The sequence below is a fragment of the Pelophylax lessonae genome (assembly GCF_965119305.1).
Source record: "Pelophylax lessonae genome assembly, chromosome: 2".
Taxonomy (NCBI): Eukaryota; Metazoa; Chordata; class Amphibia; order Anura; family Ranidae; genus Pelophylax; species Pelophylax lessonae.
The window spans coordinates 641,019,998-641,046,375 of NC_138769.1; the positions used below are offsets into that span (position 1 = coordinate 641,019,998).

Below are 26,378 nucleotides of genomic sequence, written 5' to 3' on the forward strand. Positions count from 1 at the left end.
CGCAAACTCTGACTGAGTGGGCTAAGCTTTTATGACGTGACCTGGAGGGGGAGCAGCTCCCCCCTGCCTTTGCTGAGCTAGCGGACCAGTTGGTCCAGGGGCTGCAGTTTATCTGTAATGCCTCTTTGGATGCGGCTCCCCTAGTTGCTATGCTCTCTGTTTTGGCAGTGTCCTTCGGCGTGTTTTTTGGCTGGTCTGCGGACCAGACTTCTAAAAAGGTCTTGACTGATCTTCCTTTTCAAAGAGATCACCTGTTTGGAGCTACCCTGGATGACGACAGTAAGGGTCTCACAGGGGGGAAGAGTACCTTTCTACCGCAGGCTAGTAAGGGAAAGGTCCCTCGCCGTAGACGTAGGCCATCCTTCTCGGCTCATAAGCTTTTTCGTCCCTCAGGGGCGACTTACAAGGGATCAAAACCTTTCAGGGCCTCCTCTGGAAGATCCAAGTAATCTTGGTCTGTCAAGTCGAGAGCGGGCTTTTCCAGACCCGCGGACAAGGCTCCTTCAGTATGAAGGTGTGCCCTCACCTGTATCGGGTGTGGGGGAACGTCTTCACTGGTTTCCGGACCCGTGGACTTCCCAGATACAAGACAAGTGGGTCCACAAAGTCATATGGTCTGGCTACAAGATCGAGTTTCATTCTTACTCTCCGTAAAGGTTCTTTCCTTCCTACTTGTGCCTGTCCCTGGACCTCTTTTTGGGGCGGTGCAAGACCTCTTCAAGGGGGGATTGTCCCGGTTTCAGGGGTTTTACTTGAACCTGTTTACAGTTCCCAGGAAGGAAGGCAAGGGGCGTCCAATTCTGAACCTCAAGGCGCTGAACTGCTTTGTGCGGGTGCAGAAGTTCAGAATGGAGTCCATTCGCACGGTGGTGGCATCCCTGTGTCAGGGGGGGATTTTCTTGCCTCTAACGTCATCACGGACGCTTACCTTAACATTCCAATATGTGCCGGTCACTAGCGCTTCCTCCACTTGTGGCGTTACCCTTTGGTCTCGCCTCCGCTCCTCGGGTCTTCACTAAAGTGTGGGCCCCGTTGCTAGCATTGTTCCGTCAGCGTGGATCGCGGTCCTGGGCTACTTGGACGACCTCCTTCTGCGAGTGGAGTCTCTTACTGCTCTGGCGGAAAACCTGGAGATCACCAAAGGAACTCTGAGGGAGTTTGGCTGGATTCAGAGTTTTCAGAAGTCTGCTCTAGTTCTGTCCACAAGGCTGGACTATCTGGGTCTGTCTCTGGACTCGGCCTTAGCCAGAGTGCTCCTTCCTCTGGAAAACTCCAGAAACTGCAGCTGCAATTAGTCTCCTGCTGTCCAGCAGATTGTCATCCCTCCGTACTTGCATGTGGGTGCTGTGCCTGATGGTGTCTACCTTTTTGAGGCAGTTCTGTTTGCACAGTTCCTTACAAGGTCCCTGCAAAGGGAGCTTCTGGGCAAATGTGACAGGAATCCGCAGTCTTCCTGCCCCATGGGGTCAGTATCTTCTGATTTACGATTTCCCTCCTCTCAAGCTTCTGCCAAGACATCTACGCAGGATCGAAGCAGAAAGGGATTCTGGTCATCTTGGTGGCCCCAGACTGGCCTCGCCGGGCTCTGTTCGCTGATCTGGTATGGCTGGTCGCCGACTTTCCTTGGAAGCTTTCTCTCAGGGAGGATCTGCTGTCCCAAGGGCCAATCTTCCATCCTGCTTTACAGTCGCTGGCTTTGACAGCCAGGTGCTGAAGGATAGAGGTTTGGGTGATTCCAACACTGTTAAAAGCTAGGAAATCTACTTCTAGGAAGATCTACCATCGTACGTGGAAGACGTACATTGCGTGGTAGGAGTCTATTGGGTTTAAACCTCATTACTTTTTGGTGTCTTGAATCTTGACCTTCCTCTTTTCAGGGAGTTAGGCACTTTGCTCCTCCCAGTGTGATCTCCGTTGCCACCTTGGGACCTCAATTTGGTGCTCTCGGTCTTGCAGAAGCCTCCTTTTGAGAATCTTCAGGAGATTCCCCTGCTTATGCTATCTCAGAAGGTGGCCTTTTTGGTAGCTATCACTTCTGCACGCAGGGAGTCGAAATTGGCAGGGTTATCCTCTGGTTCACAGAGATGAGGTGGTTCTTCGCCCCTGTCCATCGTTCTTTCCAAAGGTCTGATTTTCATTTGAATGAAGACATTGTTGCCTTCCCTGTGCCCCAGGCCAAAATATTCAAAGGAAATTTCTTTGCATGCCTTGGGTGTGGTCCGGGCAGTTAGGGTGTACCTGGCAGCTACAGAGTCTTTTAGGAAGTCATACTCACTATTTGTGCTCATAGATGGGCCTCAGAAAGGGTTGTCTGCTTCCCCTGCGACTAATTCCAGATGGATCAGACAGATGGTGATTCAGGCCTATTCCATCAAGGGTCAGGTTCTCCTTTCCCTGTCAATGTGCACTCTACTCGGGGCGCTCAGTGCCTCTTGGGCTTTCCGTAATCAGGCGTCACTGACGCAGGTTTGCAAGGCGGCCACCTGGTCGTTGGTGCACACTTTCACAAAGTTTTATAAAGTGGATGTATTGGCATCTGTGGATGCTTCTTTTGGCTGCAAGGGTTTGCAGGCTGCTGTTTAGAGGACCTGGTCCTTTTTGAGGGTGTACTGTGTTTTTCAGGTGGGCTCCAGTTGTTTTGGTTGAGCTCCTGTTTACCTGGTATGCTATAGTTTAGCCTTTGGAATTTCTGATTCGCTGTTCCCACCACTCATGTTTGACACCGCTTTGGGACGTCCCAATGGTTAAGATCATCAGGAGCTGTGTCCATCAGTGGACGAAAGAGAAAATGCGATTTTTGACTTACCGTAAAATCCATTTCTCTGTCCATTGATGGACACCGCACCCACCCCTCTATAGCACAGAGAGGGAGTATACCTCCTGGGACTGCCCATAGGCGTAGCCAGACTCTTTTTCTGCCTAGTGTCCTACTCCTGTTGGGAGCAGTATAACCCAATGGTTAAGATGAGCAGGAGTTTTTCCTCTGATGTCCATTGACAGACACAGCACCCGCCCCTCTGCTTGGGGTTTGTTCTGTTGTCTTCACTGCTTTTAAACTAAACTGATGTAGTGAGTTGTGCAGTGGGGGTTTATGCTAGGAGGGACAGCCCCCTGGGCGTGTTTATTTAAATGTTCCTGCCTGGACTACTTCTGATGGGAGGAGTATAAACCCACTCAGCTCATGGAGATGAGGCTGCGTCTGTTGATGGACATCAGAGAAAAAGATTTTACAGTAAGATCTTAAAAAATCTTATTTTTAGCAGGATTTAATTGAAATGCAATATTGCTTGGTCAGAAGAGACTTCAGAGCTCATGGAAATACTCACTGACATTTTTTTTTTTTTTTTATGTCTGTAGAGAGCGTTCGAATGAATTCCAAGCTCAAAAGTCAATTGGTAGTTTGCAAATTTTAGAAATTGGGCACGGTTACAACTGTCCCTGGGCCTTCTACAAAGATGAATGCAGGTTCACTAAGCCTTCCCCCGTGTATCTAAAATTAATTTTTTATTTTTTTTTGACTGCATTTTAGTTTCATTCAGTTCAAACTGATCCATAGATTCTTCAGCTCCTCTGCATTGTTGGGTTTGTTGTCTCTCATCATCCGCTTGACAATACCCCACAGATTCTCTATGGGGTTTAGGTCAGGTGAGTTTGCTGGCCAATTAAGCACAGTGATACCATGGTCACTAAACCAGTTATTGGTACTTTTGGCAGTGTGAGCAGGTGCCAAGTCCTGCTGGAAAATGAAAAGCTGGTCAGCTGAGGGAAGCCTGAAGTGCTCTAGAATTTGCTGGTAGAGGGCTGCGCTGACTTTGGACTTGATATAACCCAGTGGACCAACACCAGCAGATGACATGGCTCCCCAAATCATCATCTCTGACTAAATATATGAGTTTAACATTGCCTAACTACAGGCTCCTCCCCATTGTATGCCAAATTTGTGTGTGTTGTGTTTTTTTTTTTTTGTAATAAATTTGCCCCCTATTTGAGCTTCCCATTCTGATCTTTTTTTGATTAATGCCATCACTTGCATTCCCAGTGATAACTACATCTGTGGCAGTCAGTGGTTTAGTTTGTGTATTTATATTTTAGGAGTAACTTTGATATTTTGGTGCAGGAGTTGCCTAAAATCCAGCTAGCATCTTAGTGCAGACGTGGGAAAATCAGTGAGCCAATAACACAAGCAGGAAATGACATTTTTGGAGGTGTTCTGTACACTAATGATTTAATAACATTGTCCTCATGTAGTATCTTGTTAAACAGTATATTGGTGATCAATTTTGTCCCTGTATGTTTAGGAAGATGGATTATTTATCTTGTGTTTATCATTTTCTGCAAGATGATAGCGTTGAGGGAAAAATATTGATGTTTCCGGTATCTGCCGTTAAGATACTAGCTTTCATTCTTTTTAAGTTGATAGTTTAACACTTGGATGACCAGTTCTAGTGTAACATAATGCAGCAGAAAAAATGTGTCGGAAGGCGTTATTGCAGAGTTAAACAAAGAAACTACAATTGGCTGGTGTCTGAAGAAAACATATTTAAATTATGGTTAATTTCTTTGCCGATGACTGTGAACCATATTTGCGAATTGTAATGTTTATTTTCCATGCTACAGCTCCCTCATTAAACTGTTGAACAAGTCCATAGATGGCACAGCAGATGATGAAGAGGAAGGTGTGACTACAGACCAAGCAATACGAGCAGGACTTGAACTGTTAAAGGTATGGCCTTGTTCACATTGTTTACATTATTATAATACAGGCGTTTTGTCACACAACAGTTTGTGCAGCACTTTACAATATACAAGGAAGACAGTACAGAAGGATACGTGGGCCCTGCTGGTTGAGTTTAAAATCCTAAAGAGAAGGGGAAGTGTTACAATTGTAATAGCTTTTGGGAATGGGCTAATTGGAGATGGTCGAAGTACAGTTTTTAGATAGGAGCAGGGTAGGTTTTCCTGAGTAAATTCGTTTTCTGAGATTGCCTAAAGCTTTTGAGAACGCTCTGATTGGCGGAGCGAAACGCGTCAAGCCGTCCGAACACGTAGTACGTCATTTCCGGCTGCAACCGCTTCCGGCTTCCGGTTACACGGGTGGAACGCACGGCCATTCGTTTGGCGTCCCGTGGATTTGCTAAAGGCGGATTGTTTCTTCATGTATTGTAAGTGTATCTTTTTATTGCGTGGATAATAAACTTTTAGAACATACTGCACGATGATGGCCCTTTTCTTTTTATGATACTGGGGAGCATTACCTGGATATTTACCTGGATATAGAGGCACAGGAGATCTACAGCTTATATCTGTTGGCGATCCATAAGAGGCGGTTACCTTATACAACCAGTTTTAAGGCGATATTTCTCTCAGTTTCTGGTGAGTGTGGGACCGAGAGGGAAGCACCAACTCACAAGGACTGAGCACCGGCACTTTATTCATATATTTTGAGCACGGAGCACTTATAGAAGCACAAGAGACTTGCACTTTATTCAGTTTGGAAGATATTTATTGTTATGAACTTTATATTTATAATTATTTTTGATATATGATATGTCACACATATGAGTTTATTTATAATATTTATATATTTAGTGTAACACTATATTTATATGCACAGTTGCACAGTTATTTGCACGAGCACTTTATGATGATATTTATTTATTAACACAACTGATGTTTATGGTTTCGGTTTAAGCAGCGCAGGTACTTAGTTTTTCAGTATTTCTCTATCACTCATTGACAAACGCAGCTCCATATAATTCTTGACTATTGGGTTATGCTGCCCCCTACAGGAGTAGAACACTAGGAAGGAAAAAGCTTTACCACGCCTATGGGGCCATACCTGCAGGCATACACCCACACACTCTGTTACAGGCTTTAGTTTGTTTCTGCCTAGTTTAGGAGTAGGACCTAGTTCCCTGCTGGGACTTCGGTCTTAGCTGTTTTTTCTTTTTGGGAACCTTTTTGTAAGACATTACTTTTTAGTTAGTTTTGTTCCTGAGAGAACTACAAGCAACAGCCGGCTGGGTTTCGGACTGGATATGCTAGATCCTTAAGGTCTCCTAGCTCGGCCAGCGTGCATGCACATGTTCTAGTCCAGCACTAGGCCTTTCCATGACAGAGCCCTGATGGACGGGGGCTGGCCTGCTAGTGAAACACCTCGCTTGGACGCATACGACTTGGTTCGCCCTGAGTCGCAGCGTACCCCCTGGTCGTCGGCACCCCCACCCTGGGTGGAGAGGTAGTCTGTTTGGAGTGGTGCCCACCTGATGCCGTTGGTATGGCGAGTAAGTGTCCCCCCATTTCTCTGGCGGTTTCGGGGTGGATGTGGGCCCCTCCCTGGGAAAGTCGGACCCTCGGGTATCCCTCGTTCCCCTGGCCTCTCGGTGATACCAGCCCTCCCCCACCTTAGGCTTACCCCCCCACAAACACGTTCTTACCTCAGGGTGTATTATGTATTGCAGCGGTTCTACAGGGGGTTTTATCCTGGTGGGGGCCCCTCCCGATGCCACTGTCTAATGTCCCCCCTGGGGGTCCTGAAGACCGCATGGCGCACCGTGGGGGCCGCCATTTTGCTGTAGTTTCTCTTTGCGTCAATGTAAAAATGTTCCCGTTGAAATGCATGGGCGGCCCCCCCCCCCCCCATAGGAATGCAGGGGTTGGCCATTTTCTTGGAGTCCATGATTGCTGCACAGCAGGGAAAAGCTAGGGTGACTCTAGTACATGACCCAGGTGTTTCCTGTTCCTGTGTCAGATTGTTTTTCCCTCTGCACAGAACGTTTCTACATCCCTCCATATCGTTTTGGTGGTCTGTTACTGGGGTCCCTGTAGGTATTTCTCACTCACCCTGCTCCAGGCTGTGCTAGGGCTGGGACTGCAGGCTGTGCTAGGTCTGGGACTTGTGGTCATTGTCAATGGGGGCGCATCAAACAAATGTTAGTGGTGCCTAAGCGCTTTAAAAGACACTGCAAGGGCTGGGACAGTGATAATAATGGGGGATTTTAACTACCCAGACATTGACTGGAGTAATGGCACTGCTGGGACAGTTAAAGGGCAAATATTTATAAACCTATTACAAGACAATTTTATGGTACAGTTTATTGAGGCCCCCACTAGAAATGATGCTCTGTTGGACCTGGTAATCTCAAACCATGCAGAGCTTATTAACAATGTTCATATAAAAGAGTATCTGGGTAGCAGTGACCATAATAGGATTTCACTTTGTTAGCTGTAAGCAGAAAACGCATACAGGAAATACAAAATCACTTAACTTTAAGAGAGCAAATTTTGCAAGGATGAGGGCTGCTCTCCAGGATTTAGACTAGGAGGGAATATTGGCATCAATGAGCACAGAACAGAAATGGGAGAAAAAAAATGAACAACAGATTGCAAAAAATAGCAGGACAAACCCCAAAAACTTCTTCAACTATATTAATAGTAAAAAGGTTAGGACTGAGCATGTAGGCTCTTCACAAAATAATCAGGAGTGGCTGACTGGACAAAGAGAAGGCAAATGTATTAAATACTTTCTTCAGCTCTGTGTATACAAAGGACCATGGTGGAGATCATGACCATAATGAGGATGGTATTGACACAGCCCCAAATGATCCACAGTGGCTCAAAAGTGATATGGTCCAGAAATATTTAGACGAATAAGGGTGGATAAAGTGCCGGGACCAGATGGCATCCACTCACACTTTCTAAAAGAACTGAGCGCTGTAATTTCAAAGCCTTTGTTTCTAATTTTTAGGGACTCTGTAAAGACTGGAATAGTTCCACTGGATTGGCGTAGGGCTAATGTGGTGCTTATTTTTAAAAAGGGATCAAAGTCTTTGCCAAGGGACTATAGACCTGTTAGTTTAACTTCTATAGTCAGGAAGATACTGGAGAGTTTAATAAAAGACCACATAGATGAGTTCTTGCTGGAAAAAAAATATTTTAAGCAACAGACAGCATGGATTCATGGAAGACAGAAGTTGTCAAACAAACCTGATTTCTTTTTATGAGGAGGTAAGTAAAACCTTGGACAGAGGGGTGGCTGTGGAGGTAGTATACTTGGATTTTGCAAAAGCTTTTGACACAGTTCCCCACACACGGCTAATGTGTAAGGTAAAGTCTACAGGCTTGGAAAGATCAGTTTGCAAATAAATAGAAAATTGGCTAAAAGATAGAATTCAGAGAGTAGTGGTTAATGAGTCTTACTCTGCATGGTTAAGGTTATCAGTGGTATACCCCAAGGTTCAGTGTTGGGACCCTTACTTTTTAAAATCTTCATAAATGATCTAGGGTCTGGGATTAAAAGTATTATTTCAGTCTTTGCAGATGACGCCAAGCTTTGCAGTGGAATAACTTCTTTACGGGATGTCTCCAATATAAGCTGACCTCAATGCACTGTTTTATTGGGCAACTATGTGGCAAATGAGTATTAATCAGAGTTGTATAAAGTACTGGAAACCCATACTTGAGTAAAAGTACAAGTGCTCGATCAAAAAGTGACTTGAGTAGAAGTACTAAAGTATTCAACATTTTTTGTACTTAAGTATTGCAAGTAGTTTTTTTTTTTTTAAATTTTGCTACTCAAGTACTGAAAGTAAAAGTACCAGTAGTTTTTTAAAAACATTTGCTACTCAAGTACTGAAAGTAAAAGTACAAGTACTGTGTTATGTAGTTATTAAAGAAGTCAAAAGTTTATTAAAGTTAAAGGTTTTAAATTTATTAAAGAAGTCAAAAGTACACATGACATTATACACATTTTTTTGAGCTTCATGAAACCTGCCATCTACTGTTCTGGCAGTGGTTAATTTTTATAATTGTAACGAGTAACTATGCAGCACCCAAAAAAAAAAATCGGAGTAGAAGTATTGAAATCATCGAAAAAATGTAGTGAAGTAAAAGTGGAAGTAGGAGAAAAAAAATTCTACTCTAGGAAAGTACAGATACCGCCTTTCGATACTTAAGTACAGTAGTGAAGTAGTTCTACTTAGTTACTATACATCTCTGGTATTAATGTTGATAATTGTAAAGTTATGCACTTGGGGGCTAAGAATATGGATGCAGCATACATACTAGGGGGGGGGGGAGTAGAATTAGGGGAATCCATAGCGGAGAAGGATCTAGGTGTTCTGGTAGATCCTAAGCCTAATAATAGCATGCAATGCCAAGCTGCGGTTTCCAAAGCAAGCAAAGTCCTGTCTTGTATTAACAGAGGCATGGACTGCAGAGAGAGAGAGATCATTTTTCCCCTGTACAAATCATAAGCAAGACCTCATCTGGAATATGTAGTTCAGTTTTGGGCACCAGTTCTTAAAAAGGATATCGGGGAACTGGAGAAAGTGCAGAGAAGGGCAACCAAACTATTGAGCGGCACGGAGGAGCTCAGCTATGAGAAAAGATTAGAGGAACTGAATTTATTCTATCTTGAGAAGAGGAATTTAAGGGGGGGATATGATCAACATGTATAAATACATAAGGGGTCCATATAGTGAACTTGGTGTTGAGTTATTCACTTTTAGGTCAACATAGAGGACAAGGGGGCACTCTTTACGTCTAGAGGAAAACTGATTTGGTCTCCAAATATGGAAAGGTTTCTTCACCGTAAGAGCTGTGACAAATCTAGCTCACTAGATTGCTTTCTGGATTCCTGGATTCGTTCCTTGGTGTACATAATCTAAATGGGTACTAATATGTATAGGTAAAATTTGATCCAGGGCATATCCGATTGCCTCTCGGGGATCAGGAAGGATTTTTTTCCAACTGCAGTAGCAAATTGGATCATGCCTTTGCTGGAGGTTTTTTCTTTTGCCTTCCTCTGGATCAACTGCGGGTATAGGATTGCGTAAATGGGATTGTATGGTTGTTTTTTTTTTTTTTTTTTTTTTTATTGGTTGAGCCAGATGGACTTGTGTCTTTTTTTCAACCTGATTAATTATGTAACTATGTAACCCCTTCGCGGACCCGGTATCCGCTAGATGGACCGTACCACCAAAGGTGGATCATCCGGTTTCCAGACTAAACCAGTCTACTGTGGTTCTGGTGGAGGAGTCCCCGGTATTTACAGACCCCCATGGATAGATGGATTGAGTCTCTGTCCCACCATTTGCATGTTATAGCGGGCTCAATACTGAAACTGGTCTTTGTGATCTCTCTGGTATCACAGACCATAACGGAATGGGCAAAGTTGCTAAAAGGTGACTTGGAAATGAAGCAGCTCTCGTCGGGCCTGATAGAGCTAAGGGACCAAATGGTCCAAGACCTTCTGTATATATGTGATGCGTCGCTGAATGTGGCTCCACTGGTAGCTAGAGTGTCTGTGGTGCTGGTTGCCATTAGACGCATGGTGTGGCTAAAAAGCTGGTCTGCGGACCACACTTTCAAGAAGGCTCTTTCTGACCTTCCCTTTATGGGGGACAGGTTGTTTGGATCCTCCCTGGATTAGTTGATCAAAGGCCTTATGGGTGGGAAGAGCACTCTTCTTCCCCAATCCACCAAGGGCAAATAACAGACGGGGGCCTTCATTTACCGCTCATAGGCAGCCCTTTCTTACCTCCGGGTCGCAGGAGAAAGGAGCTAAGCCATTCTGGTCTTCTGGGGGTTCCAAGAAGACCTGGTTGGTTAAGCCGAGAACAGGCCAATCCGGATCTGCGGACAAATCTTCGTCTACATGAAGGGATGCCCTCACCTGTTTCTGGGGTGGAGGGACATCTTCGCTTCTTTCCGGAACCATGGACTTCCTTGATTCAGGACAAAAGGGTTCATCACAAATTGATCAGATGAAGTTACAAGATCGAATTCACGTCCCAACTGTCGGACAGGTTCTTCCCGTCCCAAGCTGCGCCTATCTCCAGATCAGTTAACGGACCTATGAGAGGCGGTACAAGATCTGCTGTCACAGGAAGTGCTTGTGCCGGTTCCCTCTCAGAAACATTTCAGGGGTTTTATTCAATCCTGTTCACTGTGCCCAGGAAGGGTGGCAAAGTGTGTCCAATCCTGGATCTCAAAGCTCTGAACTGCTTTGTGTGGATACAGAAGTTTCGAATGGAGTCTATTCGCATGGTGGTGGCGTCCCTAAATCAGGGAGACCTGTTGGCCTCTATCGATTTCAAGGACGCATATCTACACATCCCTATCTACGCTGGACACCAGCGTTTTCTTCCCTTCACTGTGGGAGAGAAGCACTTTCAATTTGTGGCGTTACCCTTTGGTCTCCCAGGGTCTTCACAAAAGTGTTGGCTCCGATATTGGCACTTCTGCGTCAGAGGGGGATTGCGGTCCTGGGGTACCTGGATGATCTCCTGTAAGAGCAGATTCTCACTGTAAGGACTCTGCAAGAGTTTGGCTGAACCATCCATTGCGCAAAATCAGCCCTGGTACCATCCTCAAGACTGGTCTACCTGGGTCTGACTCTGGATTCCGCTTCGGCAAAGGTTTTTCTTCCCCCCTGGACATGCTACAGAAGTTGCAGGGGGCGATTTGTTTGTTGTCGTCGAGCAATCTGTCCTCTCTGTGAACTTGCATGAGAATTCTAGACCTGATGGTGTCAGCCTTCGAGGCAGTCCCATTTGCTTAGTTCCACACCAGGTCATTACAGAGGGAAATTCTGGTCAAATGGAACAAAGATCCAAAGTCGTTGGATTCTATGAATCGGTTGAGTCACAACACAAAGACTGCTCTTCTATGGTGGCTTCGCTCGTTGACATTGCGCCAGGGCAAGTCTAACCTTCCATTGTATTGGACCGTGGTCACCACAGACGCCAGCCTGTCCGTCTAGGGAGGAGTGCAGGGGAAGCTGTGTGCCCAGCGGTCTTGGACAGTGGAAGAGTCCAGACTGCCAATCAATATTCTGGAACTCAGGGCAATAATGCTTTGCCTTTGTCACTGGACAAATTGTCTACAAGGTTGTCCAGTCCGGGTTCAATCGGACAATGCCACGGCCTTGGCTTACATCAATCAAGGGGGCACCAAGAGTGTCCTAGCGGCCTGGGAGGTGGCTGAGATCTTGAAACGGCAGAGAATTTTGTTTCGGCTCTCTCCACGGTACACATCCCAGGTGTGGAAAACTGTCAGGCAGACTACCTGAGTCGTCAGGTGTTGGATCAAGGGGAATGGTCTCTTCCCCCCGAAGGTGTTTCATCTCCTGTGTGCTCGGTGGGGGACACCCGATGTCGACCTGTTGGCCTCTCGGCTCAACAAGAAGGTTCAAAGGTTTGTAGCCAGGTCACAGGATCCCCTAGCCGATGCCGTAGACGCACTGGTGGCTCCTTGGGGGTCATTATCGGCTGATCCATGCATGGTGACTCCAGACTGGCCTCGCTGGTCTTGGTATGCAGGTCTGGTAAGATTGGTTGCGGATGCACCTTGGAGACTTCCTCTCAGGGAAGATCTGCTGTCTCAAGGAGCGATCTTCCATCCTGCTTTACAGTCGATGGCTTTAACGGTGTGGCTGTTGAAAGCCAGGTGTTGAAGGATAGGGGTCTTTCTGATTCAGTGATTCCTATACTGTTGAAGGCCTGGAAGTCTACTTTCCAGGAAGATCTATCATCGTACGTGGAAATCGTACATTTCATGGTGTGAATCCATGAAAGTGCATCCTCGCCTTTCTTCGGTGGCTAGGATCTTGGCTTTCCTTCAAAGAGGTGTCGAACAGAAGTGGGCCTTCTAACATGTCAACTATGAGTGATCCAATGGTATCCTTTGTGGTGACAAAGTGCTTTCACCTCTCCACCCTATGTGATTGGGTCCTCACCTCTGCTCCTGCGACCTAGCAGCTAAGCATAGGTCTAAAAGCGTAATATTTCCCCCTGAGGAAGACACGTGACCCTGCGTCGCCACGCGTAAGGGAGGGGCCCGGACGGTTCTCTGCTGTATCCAGAAAATACAGGAGCAGCTTTTACAGATCTTCCACTTCTGCCTGGTTACCATCACACACGCTGATTAAGAAAGGCTGTTTTTAGTTTGGTGCACTGCAAGCACCTTTTAACCGCTTGCCGACTGCTCACAGTATATTTACTGCGGCAGTCAGCCCCTCACAGGCAGAGTGACGTAGGTCTACGTCGCTCGCCTGTGAGGCTCTGGGGAGCGAGCGCGCGCCCCCGCGCGGTCACGGACCCGCCTGCGCGTGTGACCAGCGGACCCGATGTCCGCCGGTCACTCGGCGATCGGCGGGGGAGAGGGAGAATGTCAGGCAGCTTGTGTAAACAAGCCACCTGTCATTCTCCTCGCTGTAAAAACACTGATCACATGGATCTACTATGTAGATCCGTTGATCAGTGTCCTTACAGCTCAAGCCACAGCCAATCACAGTAGAAAGCACGCCCCTAGGGACACACACAGCCCCTCCCTCCCAAATAAAGTTAACCCCTTCACTACCAGTGTATTTTTACAGTAACAGTGCATATATATAGCACTGATTACTGTAGAAATGTCACTGGTAACCCCAAAAATGTCAGTCAAGGGTCCGATCTGTCCGCCCCAATGTCGCAGTCCCGCAAAAAAAATCGCAGATCGCCGCCATTACACGTTAAAAAAAAAAAACACCAAAAATGACAGAAATCTTTCCCTTAGTTAGTAAACGCGATAACTTTTGCGCAAACCAATCAAAATACGCTTTTTGCGATTTTTTTTTTTTTTTTTTTTTTTTTTTACCAAACATAGGTAGCATAAAACAAATTGGCCGAAAATTTTAAAAAATTTTGATTTTTACATTTTTTTGGGGGGGAATTTCATATAAAAAAAATGTGAAAAATATTGTTATTTTTGAAAAATGTACGCTCTTTTTTTGTTTATAGCACAAAAAAAAAAAATCGCACGGGTGATCAAATACCACCAAAAGAAAGCTCTGTTTGTGGGAAAAAAAGGACGCCAAATTTGTTTAGATACAGCGTCGCACGACTGCGCAATTGTCTGTTAAAGTCACGCAGTGCCGAATCGCAAAATACCCCCTGGTCGTTTAGCAGGAAAATCCTCCGGGGCTTAAGTGGTTAAATGTGAGTAACTGTCTACATGTTTTTTTATTATTGAATATATTTAAAGAGGTATAAGCACTATTCGAGTCCCCCTTTTCATGTTACAACCACCGATTTCCATGAGGGGTGTTGTCCGGAGAATGACGTTTTACTGAGGGACTGACGCATACTCCCTGGCTTCAGGAAAGGTGGCCCTTGAGGGGCAATATTACGCTTTTAGACCTATGCTTAGCCGCTAGGTCGCAGGAGCGGAGGTGAGGTATCACATAGGGAGGAGAGGTGAAGGCACTTGTCACCACAAAGGATACCATTGGATCACTCATAGTGGACTTGTTAGAGTGCATCTCTGGAGAGTGCAATATTTCTCTAATAATGGTAAAACGCTATCAGCACTTTATTAAGCGATTATTGTTTATATCTGCTTAGTCACACTCGCTATATTTTCACTTGGTTCTATACAGTTATATCTTATTGTGTTTACTTCTGCACATTCAGCACTTTATATCATTGCATACAGGATGGCTACTGTATACATATTTTCAGTTGCATTTATATTCACTCATTTTGGTGTGCACGATTTATTATCATTATTATATGTGCACAACTTTCACCTTTTTTTCATTAGTGTGAATATTACTTTTAATCTATATTTCATTTGTTCACATTTATAATATTTAGCACTATTGCACTTTGTATTTATTGCACATATTTTCTGGATTTGTTTAATTTCCTCATTTGTTTTGCGCGGCACTGTTTTGTTTTATTCTGCTTTACACTTATGAGCGAGTGCTGTGCCTGCTGCATTACTTAGAATTATACTACCCATTTTTGCTTGCAGGATTAACACTATAAGAAGTGGGCCTTGGCTACCATTAAAGGCCAAGTTGTCGGCCTTGGCTGTGTTTTTCCAACGTCCTTTAGCCTCGCATACGTTGATTCACACTTTTATCCAAGGGGTCCGTCATGTGTCCCCCTCCGAGTCGATCCTCGTTACCTCCGTGGGATCTGAATTTGGTATTGTCTTTTCTTCAAAAACCTCCATTTGAGAACATTAGGGGGATTCCTCTGCTTACCTTGTCTCAGAAGGTTGCCTTTTTAGTGGCTATTACTTCTGCTCCCAGAGTAACAGAATTGGTGGTGGTTTCCTGCCTTTCGCCTTATTTGGTGGTCCACAGAGATAAAGTGGTACTTAGACCTAGTCAGTCGTTTCTTCCTAAGGTGGTTTATGATTTCCATCTAAATGAAGACATTATGCTGCCTTCTTTATGTCCTAAGCCCAAGCATCTTAAGGAAATTGCTTTGTATTCTTTGGATGTGGTTGGGGCAATTAGGGTTTACCTGGCGGCTACTGAGTCTTTCAGGAAATCAGATTCTCTTTTTGTCCTTACAGAAGGACCTAGAAAGGGATTGGTTGCATCTGCTGAGACCATTTCTAGGTTGATCAGGCAGACGGTGGTTCGGGCTTATTCACTGAAGAGTCAGGTTCCACCTTTCCCTGTAAAGGCGCATTCCACTAGGGCGCTGAATGTTTCTTGGGCTTTTCGCCACCAGGCATCTGTGATACAAGTTTGCAAGGCGGCAACTTGGTCGTCTATGCACACGTTCACAAAATTTTATAAAGTAGATGTGTTGGCATCCTTTTGGCCGCAAGGGTTTGCAGGCTGCTGTTTGAAAGAGACTTGGTCTCTTTGAGAGTGTTTGTCCAGGTGAGCTCCTGTTCCTGGTCTAGCTCTATATTCTCTGAATGGCTAAAGTTTTAGCTTTGTTGGGAATTACGTTCTTTTTCTGCATTTGTTTTCCCATCCCTCATGCAAATACTGCTTTGGGATGTCCCAATGGTCAAGAATTATATGGAGCTGCGTCTGTCAATGAACGATAGAGAAAACTGGATTTTTGTCTTACTGTAAAATCCTTTTCCCTGAAGTTCATTGACGGATGCAGCACCCGCCCCTCTATCTTGAGTGAGATGGGATTTTTCCTCTAGACACTGCTTGCAACAATAGCAGAGTGTGTGGGTGTATGCCTGCAGGGGTGGCCCCAAAGGCGTGGTAACGTTTTTTTCCTTCCTAGTGTTCTACTCCTGTAGGGGGCAGCTGCGTCTGTCAATGAACTTCAGAGAAAAGGATTTTACGATGAGACAAAAATCCAGTTTTGCAGGCTGGTTGGAGTGTAGCGCTAATGTTTGTTTTTGGATTTATTGTTGTGTCTAATCCATAGTACATACTACTAGTTTCAGCGGGCTGAACAAAAAAAAAGACAGCTCAGGACAGAGCCACTGTACTAAAAATATGATGTTAGTACATCAGTCTCTTCTGCTGTTCTATTGTATTCTGACAGGGGGGACACGCTTGTGCGACCTGAAAGTCACGCGACTTGAAGCAATGCCTGTGTAATCTTGAGGTCTTTGGACCTCAAGTCGCCTTCAAAGTCAGACCAAAGTAGTGCAGGGACTACTTTGAAGTGGCAAAGATATGAATGTTGGTCATCGGAAATCATGGGGTAAAACTTGTCATGCGACTTTCAAATCAGCTAAGCTCCAAAATCAAGAAAAAAGGAAAAACAGGGGGGGGGGATATCTATCCCTACAGAAGTAATGGAAAATCCACAAAGGGATCAAAAAAGGGGAAACGGGACTATGCAATACCCAATATGTGCAGAGGTAAAAGGAAAATGCTGAAAAAAAAAAAAAAATTATATATATATATATATATATATATATATATATATATATATATATATATATATATATATATAAAAATAACTAATGTATAAAAAATAGACGTTATTTGTACAAAGAGCCTTAAAGGCACCTAATGAACAATGAAGGTGAATACATTCTAAAACCAATATAACAAAGAAAAAGGTTTGACCGCGCTCCAACATCAAAGGTGAAAAATTGACTTTATTGTGTAAAAACAATTGTTGACAGCAATACAAACATTGTGGACCAACCAGGCATGGGAAGATGTAGTAGTTGACGCGTTTTGCAAACTAATTTCGCTTATAAGTGAGACTAGGGGAAGAGTCCCTTCTGGTTTGTCTTACAACTTCAGGTTATGGTCCTGGATTTTTGGGGACAGTTTTGGGCCCTCACCTTGTACCTCTTTGGGGTCTCCTACTTCGAACTTCCTTTTTCTATCCTCCAGGATTTTGGACTTGGTCTTCTGTTTGTCATATGATCCCTTGTGCGTTATTTTGTAACTTTCGCCATTGTTTGTGAGGTGCCGTCCTCGAGCCTTCGACACACAGCTGTTTTTTCTTTCATCTCTTGTATGCTTACACATTCCTATATGTTTGGCTAAATAGGTACCTTATAAGTGGACATTTTGGCTACATGTACGCGGGACGTTTTAAAAAGTCCTTTGAACGTTGGAATTTAACAGCTATGTAAAGGACGTTTAAAACGTCCGTTGTGTCGGGTTTGCAACCGCGTTTAGCGGCATTTAGCGGGCTTTTTCGCTCGGATCAGTTTTTATAGGTCAAAAAATCATTCCCCTTTAAACAGCAAAAACGCAAGCGCTAAACGCGGGTGATCGCGTTCGGTCGCATTTTGTGTTTGAAACGCCGGTAAACACACGTTCTGAACATCCTGAACGCAAATAATTGCTTTCCAAAAACCGACACTGAACTCCACTGCCTCTAAATTACTGTAAACAACTCAGTGTACATGGAAAGATAAGATAACATAGAGGAGGGTTCAGGGGCTTCTGAAAAAAATGCCCAACCGCTCCTAAACGTCCGTTTACAAGTAGCAGTGTACATGAGGCCTTCTACCCCAAGAAGAAATTTTATGTTGAATCTCGTTGGGGGTCTCTTTGTTCACATATCTATATTGCATTGTGTAAACTGGGGTCCCCCAATGCATTTTTATTCAGCCTTGTGCCTGTTTTGATTTTAGCATGTATTCACCTTCATTGTTCATTAGGTGCCTTTTAAGGCTTTTTGTACAAATAAAGTTTATTTTTTATACATTTGTTATTTTTTATACATTTGTTATTTTTATACATTTTTCTGTTTTTTTCAGTATTTTCCTTTTCCCCCTGCACGTATTGGCTATCGCATAGTCCCTTTTCCCCTTTTTTGATCCCTTTGTGGATTTTCCAGTATTGTCATGCCACTTTGTCCCAAGTCGCACACGTGTGAAAGGGGCCTTGATCTCTGCAAGATACTAAAAATATTAGATTTAAAGTACACATTTGTATAACCACCCTGAGTCCCCCTTTTTACCTTTTTAAGGGAGCGTAAGCTTAATACGGTCCCTTTAAAAGTGCTTGCTTTCCTCCTCAAGTGACAACAGTTTCCCACATTGTCTTGGCTTCTCTGGACCTGTGCACTAATACCTGTGTTTCCCCAAAAATAGAAGAAATCCACAAAAGGGTGATAGAGCTTCCTCTTGCCTGTGCGTAATATGACACACCGATCCTCCACCACACACATTTATATACACACTCACCAGAGTTCACAGGGAGCCAAGCCTTAAAACGAATCCCAATGGAGAAATTCCCTGAGGTTACAAGGTCATCCTTATTCTCACCATGGGTGCACTAGCTGAAAAATGCTGGAGCTCATCTTCTTACGAGGTCCCAGCCGTAAAAAGAAAAAGGACATTCACAGGCCTGCCCTGGTTTAGGGGCATACAGCGCGCCCCCCGCAAGGGTCGGCGACACTGGAAGAAGGTTCCTTAACAGCCAATCATAATCCAGAAACTTTTGACAGACGTTATACCTTGCGGGGGGCGCGCTGTATGCCCCTAAACCGGAGCAGGCTAAGTGACATACATATACTGTGGTTGGTCGAGGGACTCCAACCAGAATGCTGTCTCTTCATCTATGATTCAAAACTTGATTTGCCTGCCTTCAGCCCTCCAATCATTCTTAAGTCATCCTTTGTGAATTTTACATTTCTAACCATTTCTAGCCCTTCTCTGCAATCCTGTGAACGTCCTTTTTCTTTTTACGGCTGGGACCTCGTAAGAAGATGAGCTCCAGCATTTTTCAGCTAGTGCACCCACGGTGAGAATAAGGATGACCTTGTAACCTCAGGGAATTTCTCCATTGGGATTTGTTTTAAGGCTTGGCTCCCTATGAACTCTGGTGAGTGTGTGTGTGTATGTGTGTATATATATATATATATATATATATATATATATATATATATATATATATATATATATATATATATATATATATATATATATATATATATAGTAACCCCCCCCCCCCCCACATCGCAGGGGTTATGTTCCGGACCCACCCGCGAAAAGTGAAAATCCTTTCTAGGCATGTTTTTAGAACTTTCACTGTACTTTTAAAAGCATTTTAAGGTCTTTAAACACACTTTTAAAACAATAGAAACACATTTAAACACATAAAAGATACTGAGAGACATAGCAAGAGCAATGGAAAACACAAAAATATTAACAATGATTTAATTAGTAAAATAATATTAATAGGTGTATATTTGTATATATATGTGGTGCAGGATTGGTGTGTCATATTACGCACAGGCTGAGGAAGCTCTATCACCCCTTTGTGGATTTCTAATCGTGTTCTACTCTCGGACACCTGTGGAGTTCTTTGTTCTTTTTCCATTGGATATTATGATTTATGGAATTTTCTAGATTTGAACTTTTATTTAATTTTATTCACATTTATGGACTGTTAATTTAGCATTTACTAACTTCTATTTAGCGCTGCACTCACCCCTTGATTGTTTTATCATGTAATGTGCTGTCTTCTCTTCCACCTCTCCCTCCCTGCCTTTCAGGAATCCCCAGTGTGTACCGAGTAAAAGTGTTTGTAAAATCCTAGAGTCCACTCTATTTTAAGTATTATATCATGTCCAATGTCTGTGTTCCTGTATTATAATTGTGCCAAATACCTTCGTTACAGCGCCGCTCTGCGCATCCGTGACCTGTCGGAGCTCTCTTCCAAGTTCTGAGCACTGCAGAGGGAGGGGCCAGGATCCCCCGCTTACAACTGGGAGAAGAGCAGCGGGAGGCCAGCTGTACCGAAAGTATTTGGCACAATTATATTACAGAAACCCACACATTGGACATTATATAAGACAGTAATCGAGTGGATTCTAGGATTTTACAAACACTTTAAACTAGGGCTTATATTGCAGCCCTTCCCGAAGATCTCAGTATGTCTTTTTTTCAGGGAAACACGGTGAAAGTTAGAAAAAATAAGTGTAGCATGTTTTTTGTGTTTGAATGTGTCTGTGCTGTTCTCACAGGCTTCCGATGTCTTTCCAGGTGTTATCTTTCACACATCCCATCTCATTTCACTCAGCTGAAACATTTGAATCGCTTCTGGGTTGTCTGAAAATGGATGATGAAAAGGTGGCTGAGGCAGCTCTGCAAATCTTTAAGAACACCGGAAACAAAATTGAAGATGATTTTCCTCACATTAGATCGTATGTTTTCATTTGAGAGCTTTTGTGTATATTATATGCTGTAGATTTATATAGTTAAGGAAGTCACAGGGCTGCAGTTTGTTTGCTTGAAAGAAAAGCTTCGTTCTATTGCAGATGCAGGCAGTCATTTTATATTTTGAAATATGATAAAATCACCAGAGCTACACAATCACTTTTTATCTGTTTTCAGTGTAATGGATTAGAGGCCAATAGTCAAATTTGTGCTTTGATGGTTAAAGCATGTGGACTCTAGAAACTGTTCATTGAATTAAAAATTTCTCTTTCGTTTGTTGACAGACACAGCTTCATATCTTCTTGGCCCTTGGGTTTATGCCTCCCCCTACAGGAGTAGGACACTAGACGGAAAAAAGTTTGACTATGCCCATAGGGCAGTCCTAGTTCCTTGCTGGAATCTCTGGTCCTGGCACTTTTTCCTTTTTAAACTGAATCTTTTTCTTTTATTAGTTTCTGTTGCTGTGAGAACTACAATCAATTCGGTTCCTGTGAGAACTACAATCAATTCGGTTCCTGTGACACTGTCGAACTGGGTATTGGACTGGATATCCTAGATCCTTACGGTCTTCCCAGTCTGGCCAGCGAGCGTGACCCAACCTTAGCTCCACGCTAGGTTGGCTGCGACATAGCCCCATTTGGACGGAGGCTGGCCAGCGAGTTAAACGCCTCGCAAAGACACATAACCCTGGTCACGACCTGTGTTGCAGCGTGCCTCTGGCCTGCAGCACCTCCCTTCCAAGATGGTGCCATGGTCTGCCTGGAGTGCTACCCACCTGGTTCCATGGTGAAGTAAGTAGTGTCCCCCTCGCCCTTTCGGGGTGCAGGTGGGCCCCTCCCTGGGATGGTCAGACCCCCCGGTTCCCCCTCAGTCCCTCTAAACAGTCATGGTGGGTCTTTTGGCCCCCAACCGACACCCACCCTCCTACCCGGGTGAGGTAGGAGCTGGCTTTGTCACATGCTCCAGAAGGCGGGGGGGGGGGGGGGGGGGAGGTTGGATGTGGTTGTTGCTGATCGGGTTGCACAATGGGGTGTTTGGAGTGGGTTCACTGCCTCCTGGGGGTTAGTGACTGGGACAGGGATGTCCTTAGGGTTTGGGCTCCCTGCGGTGGTTGTTGGGCTGGGGGGGAGCGGATGTTTTATCATCCACGGGTACGCGCGTCACGCGGCCGGATCGAGCTGTAAATTTGAAAAGCCGCAGCCTACTCGCACCTGAAGGACCAAGCTGTTGGAGCTGCTGGCCAAGCTGTCGGAGTTGCAGATCTAGCAGACAGAGCTGTCGACAGGCGCGCGCCTTACGCGGCCAGATCGGGCCAAAAATTGAGGCCTACTTGCGACTGACCAAGCTGAGTTGCTGGCAAAGCTGTCTAAGCTGCTGATTAAGCTGACAGAGCTTCCCACGGACACGCGCCTACCGCGGCCGGATCGGGCCACAAATTTAGGGCGCTGCTTTGCGGCCTTCTCATGGCGGATTGACCAAGCTGTCCGAGCTGCTGACCAAGTTGATAGAGCTGCTGACGGGCATCCACCTTCTGACCCCCCCACCCCTGCTCTGGGGTGTCCTGGCAGATGGGCGCCCTCAAAAATTTAGGCAACGGCCTACTGGGCCACGCGGCCGCTTTGGGCGCCGCTGTTTGGGGGGGCGGCCTCGATGAGTTTAGCTGAGGCCCCCATCTCTTTCCCTGGGCATCTGCCGGACTGTGGATCCAGGCAATGCGGCTGGGTCTCCACTGAATTTAGGCAGCGGCCTGCGACCTGTTGGGCCATATGGTCAGCCTGGAGCCTCCCTTGAATCGGATGGCGCCGTGGGGGGCGCTTCATTTTTAGTGAAGTGTAGCAGCCATTATTTCGTGGGCGAGGGTGCTCTGCCTGCGCGTCCGCGTTATGGCGAGTGCCCCCCCATCAAGGGGGCTATGTCTTATGTCATCTATGGAGGACGACTGTGACAGAACCCACTGTCACTGTGTGTTTTTGGGGGGCTGTGCGCAAGCCTCCTACCGACAGACTATGGGCCAGAAGTTACTGGGGACATGCTGGCATTGAGTTAATGTAATGTAATGCTACAGCCCTTCTCCCCCCATCCCCCCCCCCCCCGTCCTGTTTCTGTGTCTAATTGTGTGGATTCATGACACATAGACAATGGTCTGGACTGGAGGGAGACCTCTCTCCGCAGGGGGTCTGTATTGAGAGACTGCCTGTTTACCATAAGCTCATTAGGTTATCTGTAGCCTGTTTCAATGTACAAATGTTCAGTTCCCATTGCTTGTTCCTTGTCCCTCCCCCCCTTTGGCAAGGCTAAGGGGAGTGTCCCTAACTGTGTGTAAAACTGTATGTCTTGGAATTTAATAAACCGTTTTAAGCTCTGCATGTTTAACCCTCAACACCTGTGTGAATTGTCTCGTGATTGAGGGGTTAAGGGCTGGGTATGGCTTCTCCACAGGCTGTGGGTGCGTTTGGAGGACAGGAGACACAGGTCCGGCGGATGTGCCCACCTGGGGTACTAAGATCCGTTACAACGACCCTCTCGCTTTTTTGCGGGGTCGAATAGGTGGTCCTTTTGTGGACCTTTGGCCAGTGTTTTCTTGCGGGGCTGAGGTCGGCGGCCTCCCCTGCTTGTTATGTTTTCAGGTTGAGCTTTCTATATAGCGACTCTACTGGGTCTGCGTTCATGCACTTTGAGTGCTCTGACAGTGAGGATGATTCCTCTTTTACTGCATATGCACGTTAAAAGGTGCTGGTAGATGCCCTGATTGTAGTATCGGTGTGGGAAAATTTAAACATAGGGGATGCAGCTGCTACTGCGTCAGAGGCACCAGTCCCCTTGGGGCCCGCAAATCCTCAAAAGCTGCAAAGGTATTACCTTTTTCCCACCTACTGTGACAAAATTGTCACGAGTCAGTGGAGTTGTTCTAAACGCAGTATGGCGCCGCCTAAGTGTTTCAAGAGACGGTATCCCTTGAGGAGTCTCTGTTTAATACGTGAGCAGTCCCACCTGTGGTGGACTCTGGTCTCCAGGCTGAATAAATCCGCAATAGTTCCGGTGGAGGAGTCTCCGGTTTTTAAAAGATCCTTTTGACAGGAGAGCCCAGACTATGGTCAGCCACATGTTACTGTGGCCGGTTCGGTCCTTTGGCCGGTTTTCATCATAGCATTGGTGTCCCTGACTTTCCGAATAGGGCAAAGCTTTTGTGCCAGGATCTGGAGGGGGAACAGCCTCTACCTGTCTTTGCAGAGCTTGCGGACTATTTGGTCCAGGGGTTGCAGTTCGTCTGTGATGCCTCTCTGGATGCGGCTCCCTTAGTCTCTGGGCTGTCCTTGACAGTAATGATCCTTCAGCGCATGATATGGCTAATTTACTGGTCTGCAGACCAGGCTTTCCACAAGGCCTTATGTGATCTTCCCTTTGTAGGCAATCATCTGTTCGGAGCCTCCCTGGAAGAGGACCTGGTCTGGTATGCAGAGAGCAGTTCCTTCCAGACCTGCAGACGAGCCCTCTTCTGCCTGAAGGGGTGCCATCACCCGTATTGGGGTGGGGGAGGACATCTTCGCTTCCTTCCTGACACGTGGACCTCCCTAAATCAAGACAAGCGAGTCCACGAGCTGATTCGGTCCGGCTACAAGATAGACTTTTCGGTCTTCTCTTCCAGAGAGGGTTTTTCCTTCCAACCTGCGTTTATTCCCAGACCGCCTGCGAGGTCTCTTGGAGGCGGTGCAAAACTTGCTATTACAAGGGGTGATTGTTCTGGTCTCAGAATCTAAACGTTTGTTTCATGGGTTTTATTCAAGCATGTTTGCAGGTCCCAGGAAGGAAAGCGAGGTACGTCCAATCTTGGACCTCAAACTCTAAATCGCTTTGTGCGGGTACAGATGTTTCAAATGGGGTCCATTCTTGCGGTAGTGGCATCCCTACATCAGAGGAATCTTCTGGCCACTATCAATATTAAGGATGCTTACCTTCATATTCTGATATATGTCGGTCATCCATGCTTCCTCCGCTTGCCGTGGGCAAGGAGCATTATTAAGAGATCTCACCTCAGCCCCTCAGGTTTTCATAAGTGTTGGCCCCGGTGTGGGCATTGTTGCGCCAGCAGGGGATTGCAGCACTGGAGTACCTGGATGGTCTTCTGCGACTGCTCTGACGGACAACCAAGAGATTACTGTGCGGACTCTGCAGAAGTTTGGTTGGAATTTTTTTTTTCCAGGTATTGCCTCTGGTTCCATCCACTTAGTTGGACTATCTGGGTCTGTTCTGGACTTGGCCTCAGCCAGGGTATTCCACCTATGGGACAAGTTCCAAAATATGTCCACACGAGACCTCTGCAAGAGAGATTCTTGCCTTGTGGAGCAAGCATCCACAGTCTCTAGACAATATGATCCTGCTGAGCCGAGATACGAGAGGGTCCTTGCTTTGGTGGTTTCGCTCTCCTGTGCCTCAATAGATTAAATCTTCCTTCCCCTGTACTGGACGGTGGTCACCATGGATGCCAGCCTGTCCGAGTTGGGTGGCGTTGTTTGGCGCGGATTGTGCTCAGGGGTTCTGACCTCTGGAAGAATCCAGACTACTGATTGATATACTGGACATCTCCTTGGAGGTGTTTCATCAGTGGTGTTTCCGGTGGGTAACTCCCGAGTTGGTCCTGTTGGCCTCTCGCCTCAACAGAAAGGTGCTTGGGTTTGTGGCACGGTCTCATGATCCTCTGGCCGATGCCAAAGAGGCACTGGTGGCTGCTTTGGGACCAGTATGGTCTGATATAAGTCTTTCCTCTTCTAGAACTTCTGCCGAGACTCCTGCATATGCTCCAGGCAGAAGGGGATTATGGCCATCTAAATGGCTCCAGACTGGCCTCGCCGGTCTTGGTACGCAGATCGGATACGGTTGGTCGTCGATGCTCCTTGAAGACTTCCTCTTAGAGGAGATCTGTTGGCTCAATGGCCAATCTTCTATCTTGTTTTACAGTCGCTGGCTTTAATGGCTTCGCTGTCGGAAGCCAGTTGCTGAAGGCTAGAGGGTTTTCTGAATTGGTGATTCCCACGCTGCTACAAGCTAGTAAATCTACTTCTAGGTACATTTGCCATCGCGTTTGAAGAGCGTATTTTGTGCTTGTGAATACCTTAGGGTTCACCCCCACTCCTTTTCAGTGACTCAGAGTTTTACTTCCTCCAACGTGGTATTGAGCAGAGTCTGGCCCCGGGTACCATCCAGGTTCGACTATTGACGGTTTGCTTTTATCATTCTTTGGCTACTCTTTCTGTGGTTCACACCTTTTTTATTCAGCTGGTTCACCACTTGGCTCCCCCAGTACGATCTCCGTTGCCCTCGTGGAAACTCAACTTGGTGCTGTCAGTTCTTCAGAACTGCTGTTGGAAAATATTTGCGAGATTCTTCTGCTTTCATTGTCCCAGAAGGTAGCCCCCTTGATGGTTTTTCTTCTGCACCGAGGGTGTCAGAGCTGGCAGCTATCTTGTCGTTCGCCTTACTTGGTGGCTCACGGAGATTAAGTAGTGCTTTGTCCCTGGCAGTCGTTCCTAAGGTCGTCTCTGGTTTCCATTTTAAATAAGGGCATTTTGTTGCTTTCCTTGTGCTCTAAGCCTAGGCACCTTACAGAGATTGCCTTACATTCTTTGGATGCGGTTCGGGTAATCAAGGTGTACCTGGCGGCGACTGAGTCGTTCCGAAAATCGGATTCCCTGTTTGTCCTTACAGATGGACTCCGTAAGGGGCTGACCGCGTCTGCTGCAACCATTTCCAGAAGGATCAGGCAGCTGGTGGTGCAGGCCTATTGCATTAATGGTCAGGATCTTCCTTTACTGTTAAGGTACATTCTACGAGGGCGCTTCGTGCCTCTTGGGCCTTCCGTCGTCAGGCGTCAGTGGTGCAGGTTTGCAAGACGGCCACTTGGTCGTCTGTGCACACTTTCACAAAATTTTATAAGGTGGATATCTTGGCTTCTGCGGATGCTGCCTTTGGCCGCAAGGTTTTGCAGGCCGCTG

General features: G+C 45.8%; 1 protein-coding gene across 1 annotated transcript in view; it reads left to right on the forward strand.

Moving 5' to 3' along the window:
* PDS5B (PDS5 cohesin associated factor B) overlaps positions 1-26,378 on the forward strand; it is a 354,701-nt gene that overhangs the window by 170,200 nt on the left and 158,123 nt on the right. The window contains exons 18-19 of the mRNA XM_082246014.1: positions 4,618-4,723; positions 20,215-20,375. Of these exons, the coding sequence (XP_082102140.1) occupies positions 4,618-4,723; positions 20,215-20,375 (267 nt within the window). The remainder of the gene's footprint in view (positions 1-4,617; positions 4,724-20,214; positions 20,376-26,378) is intronic.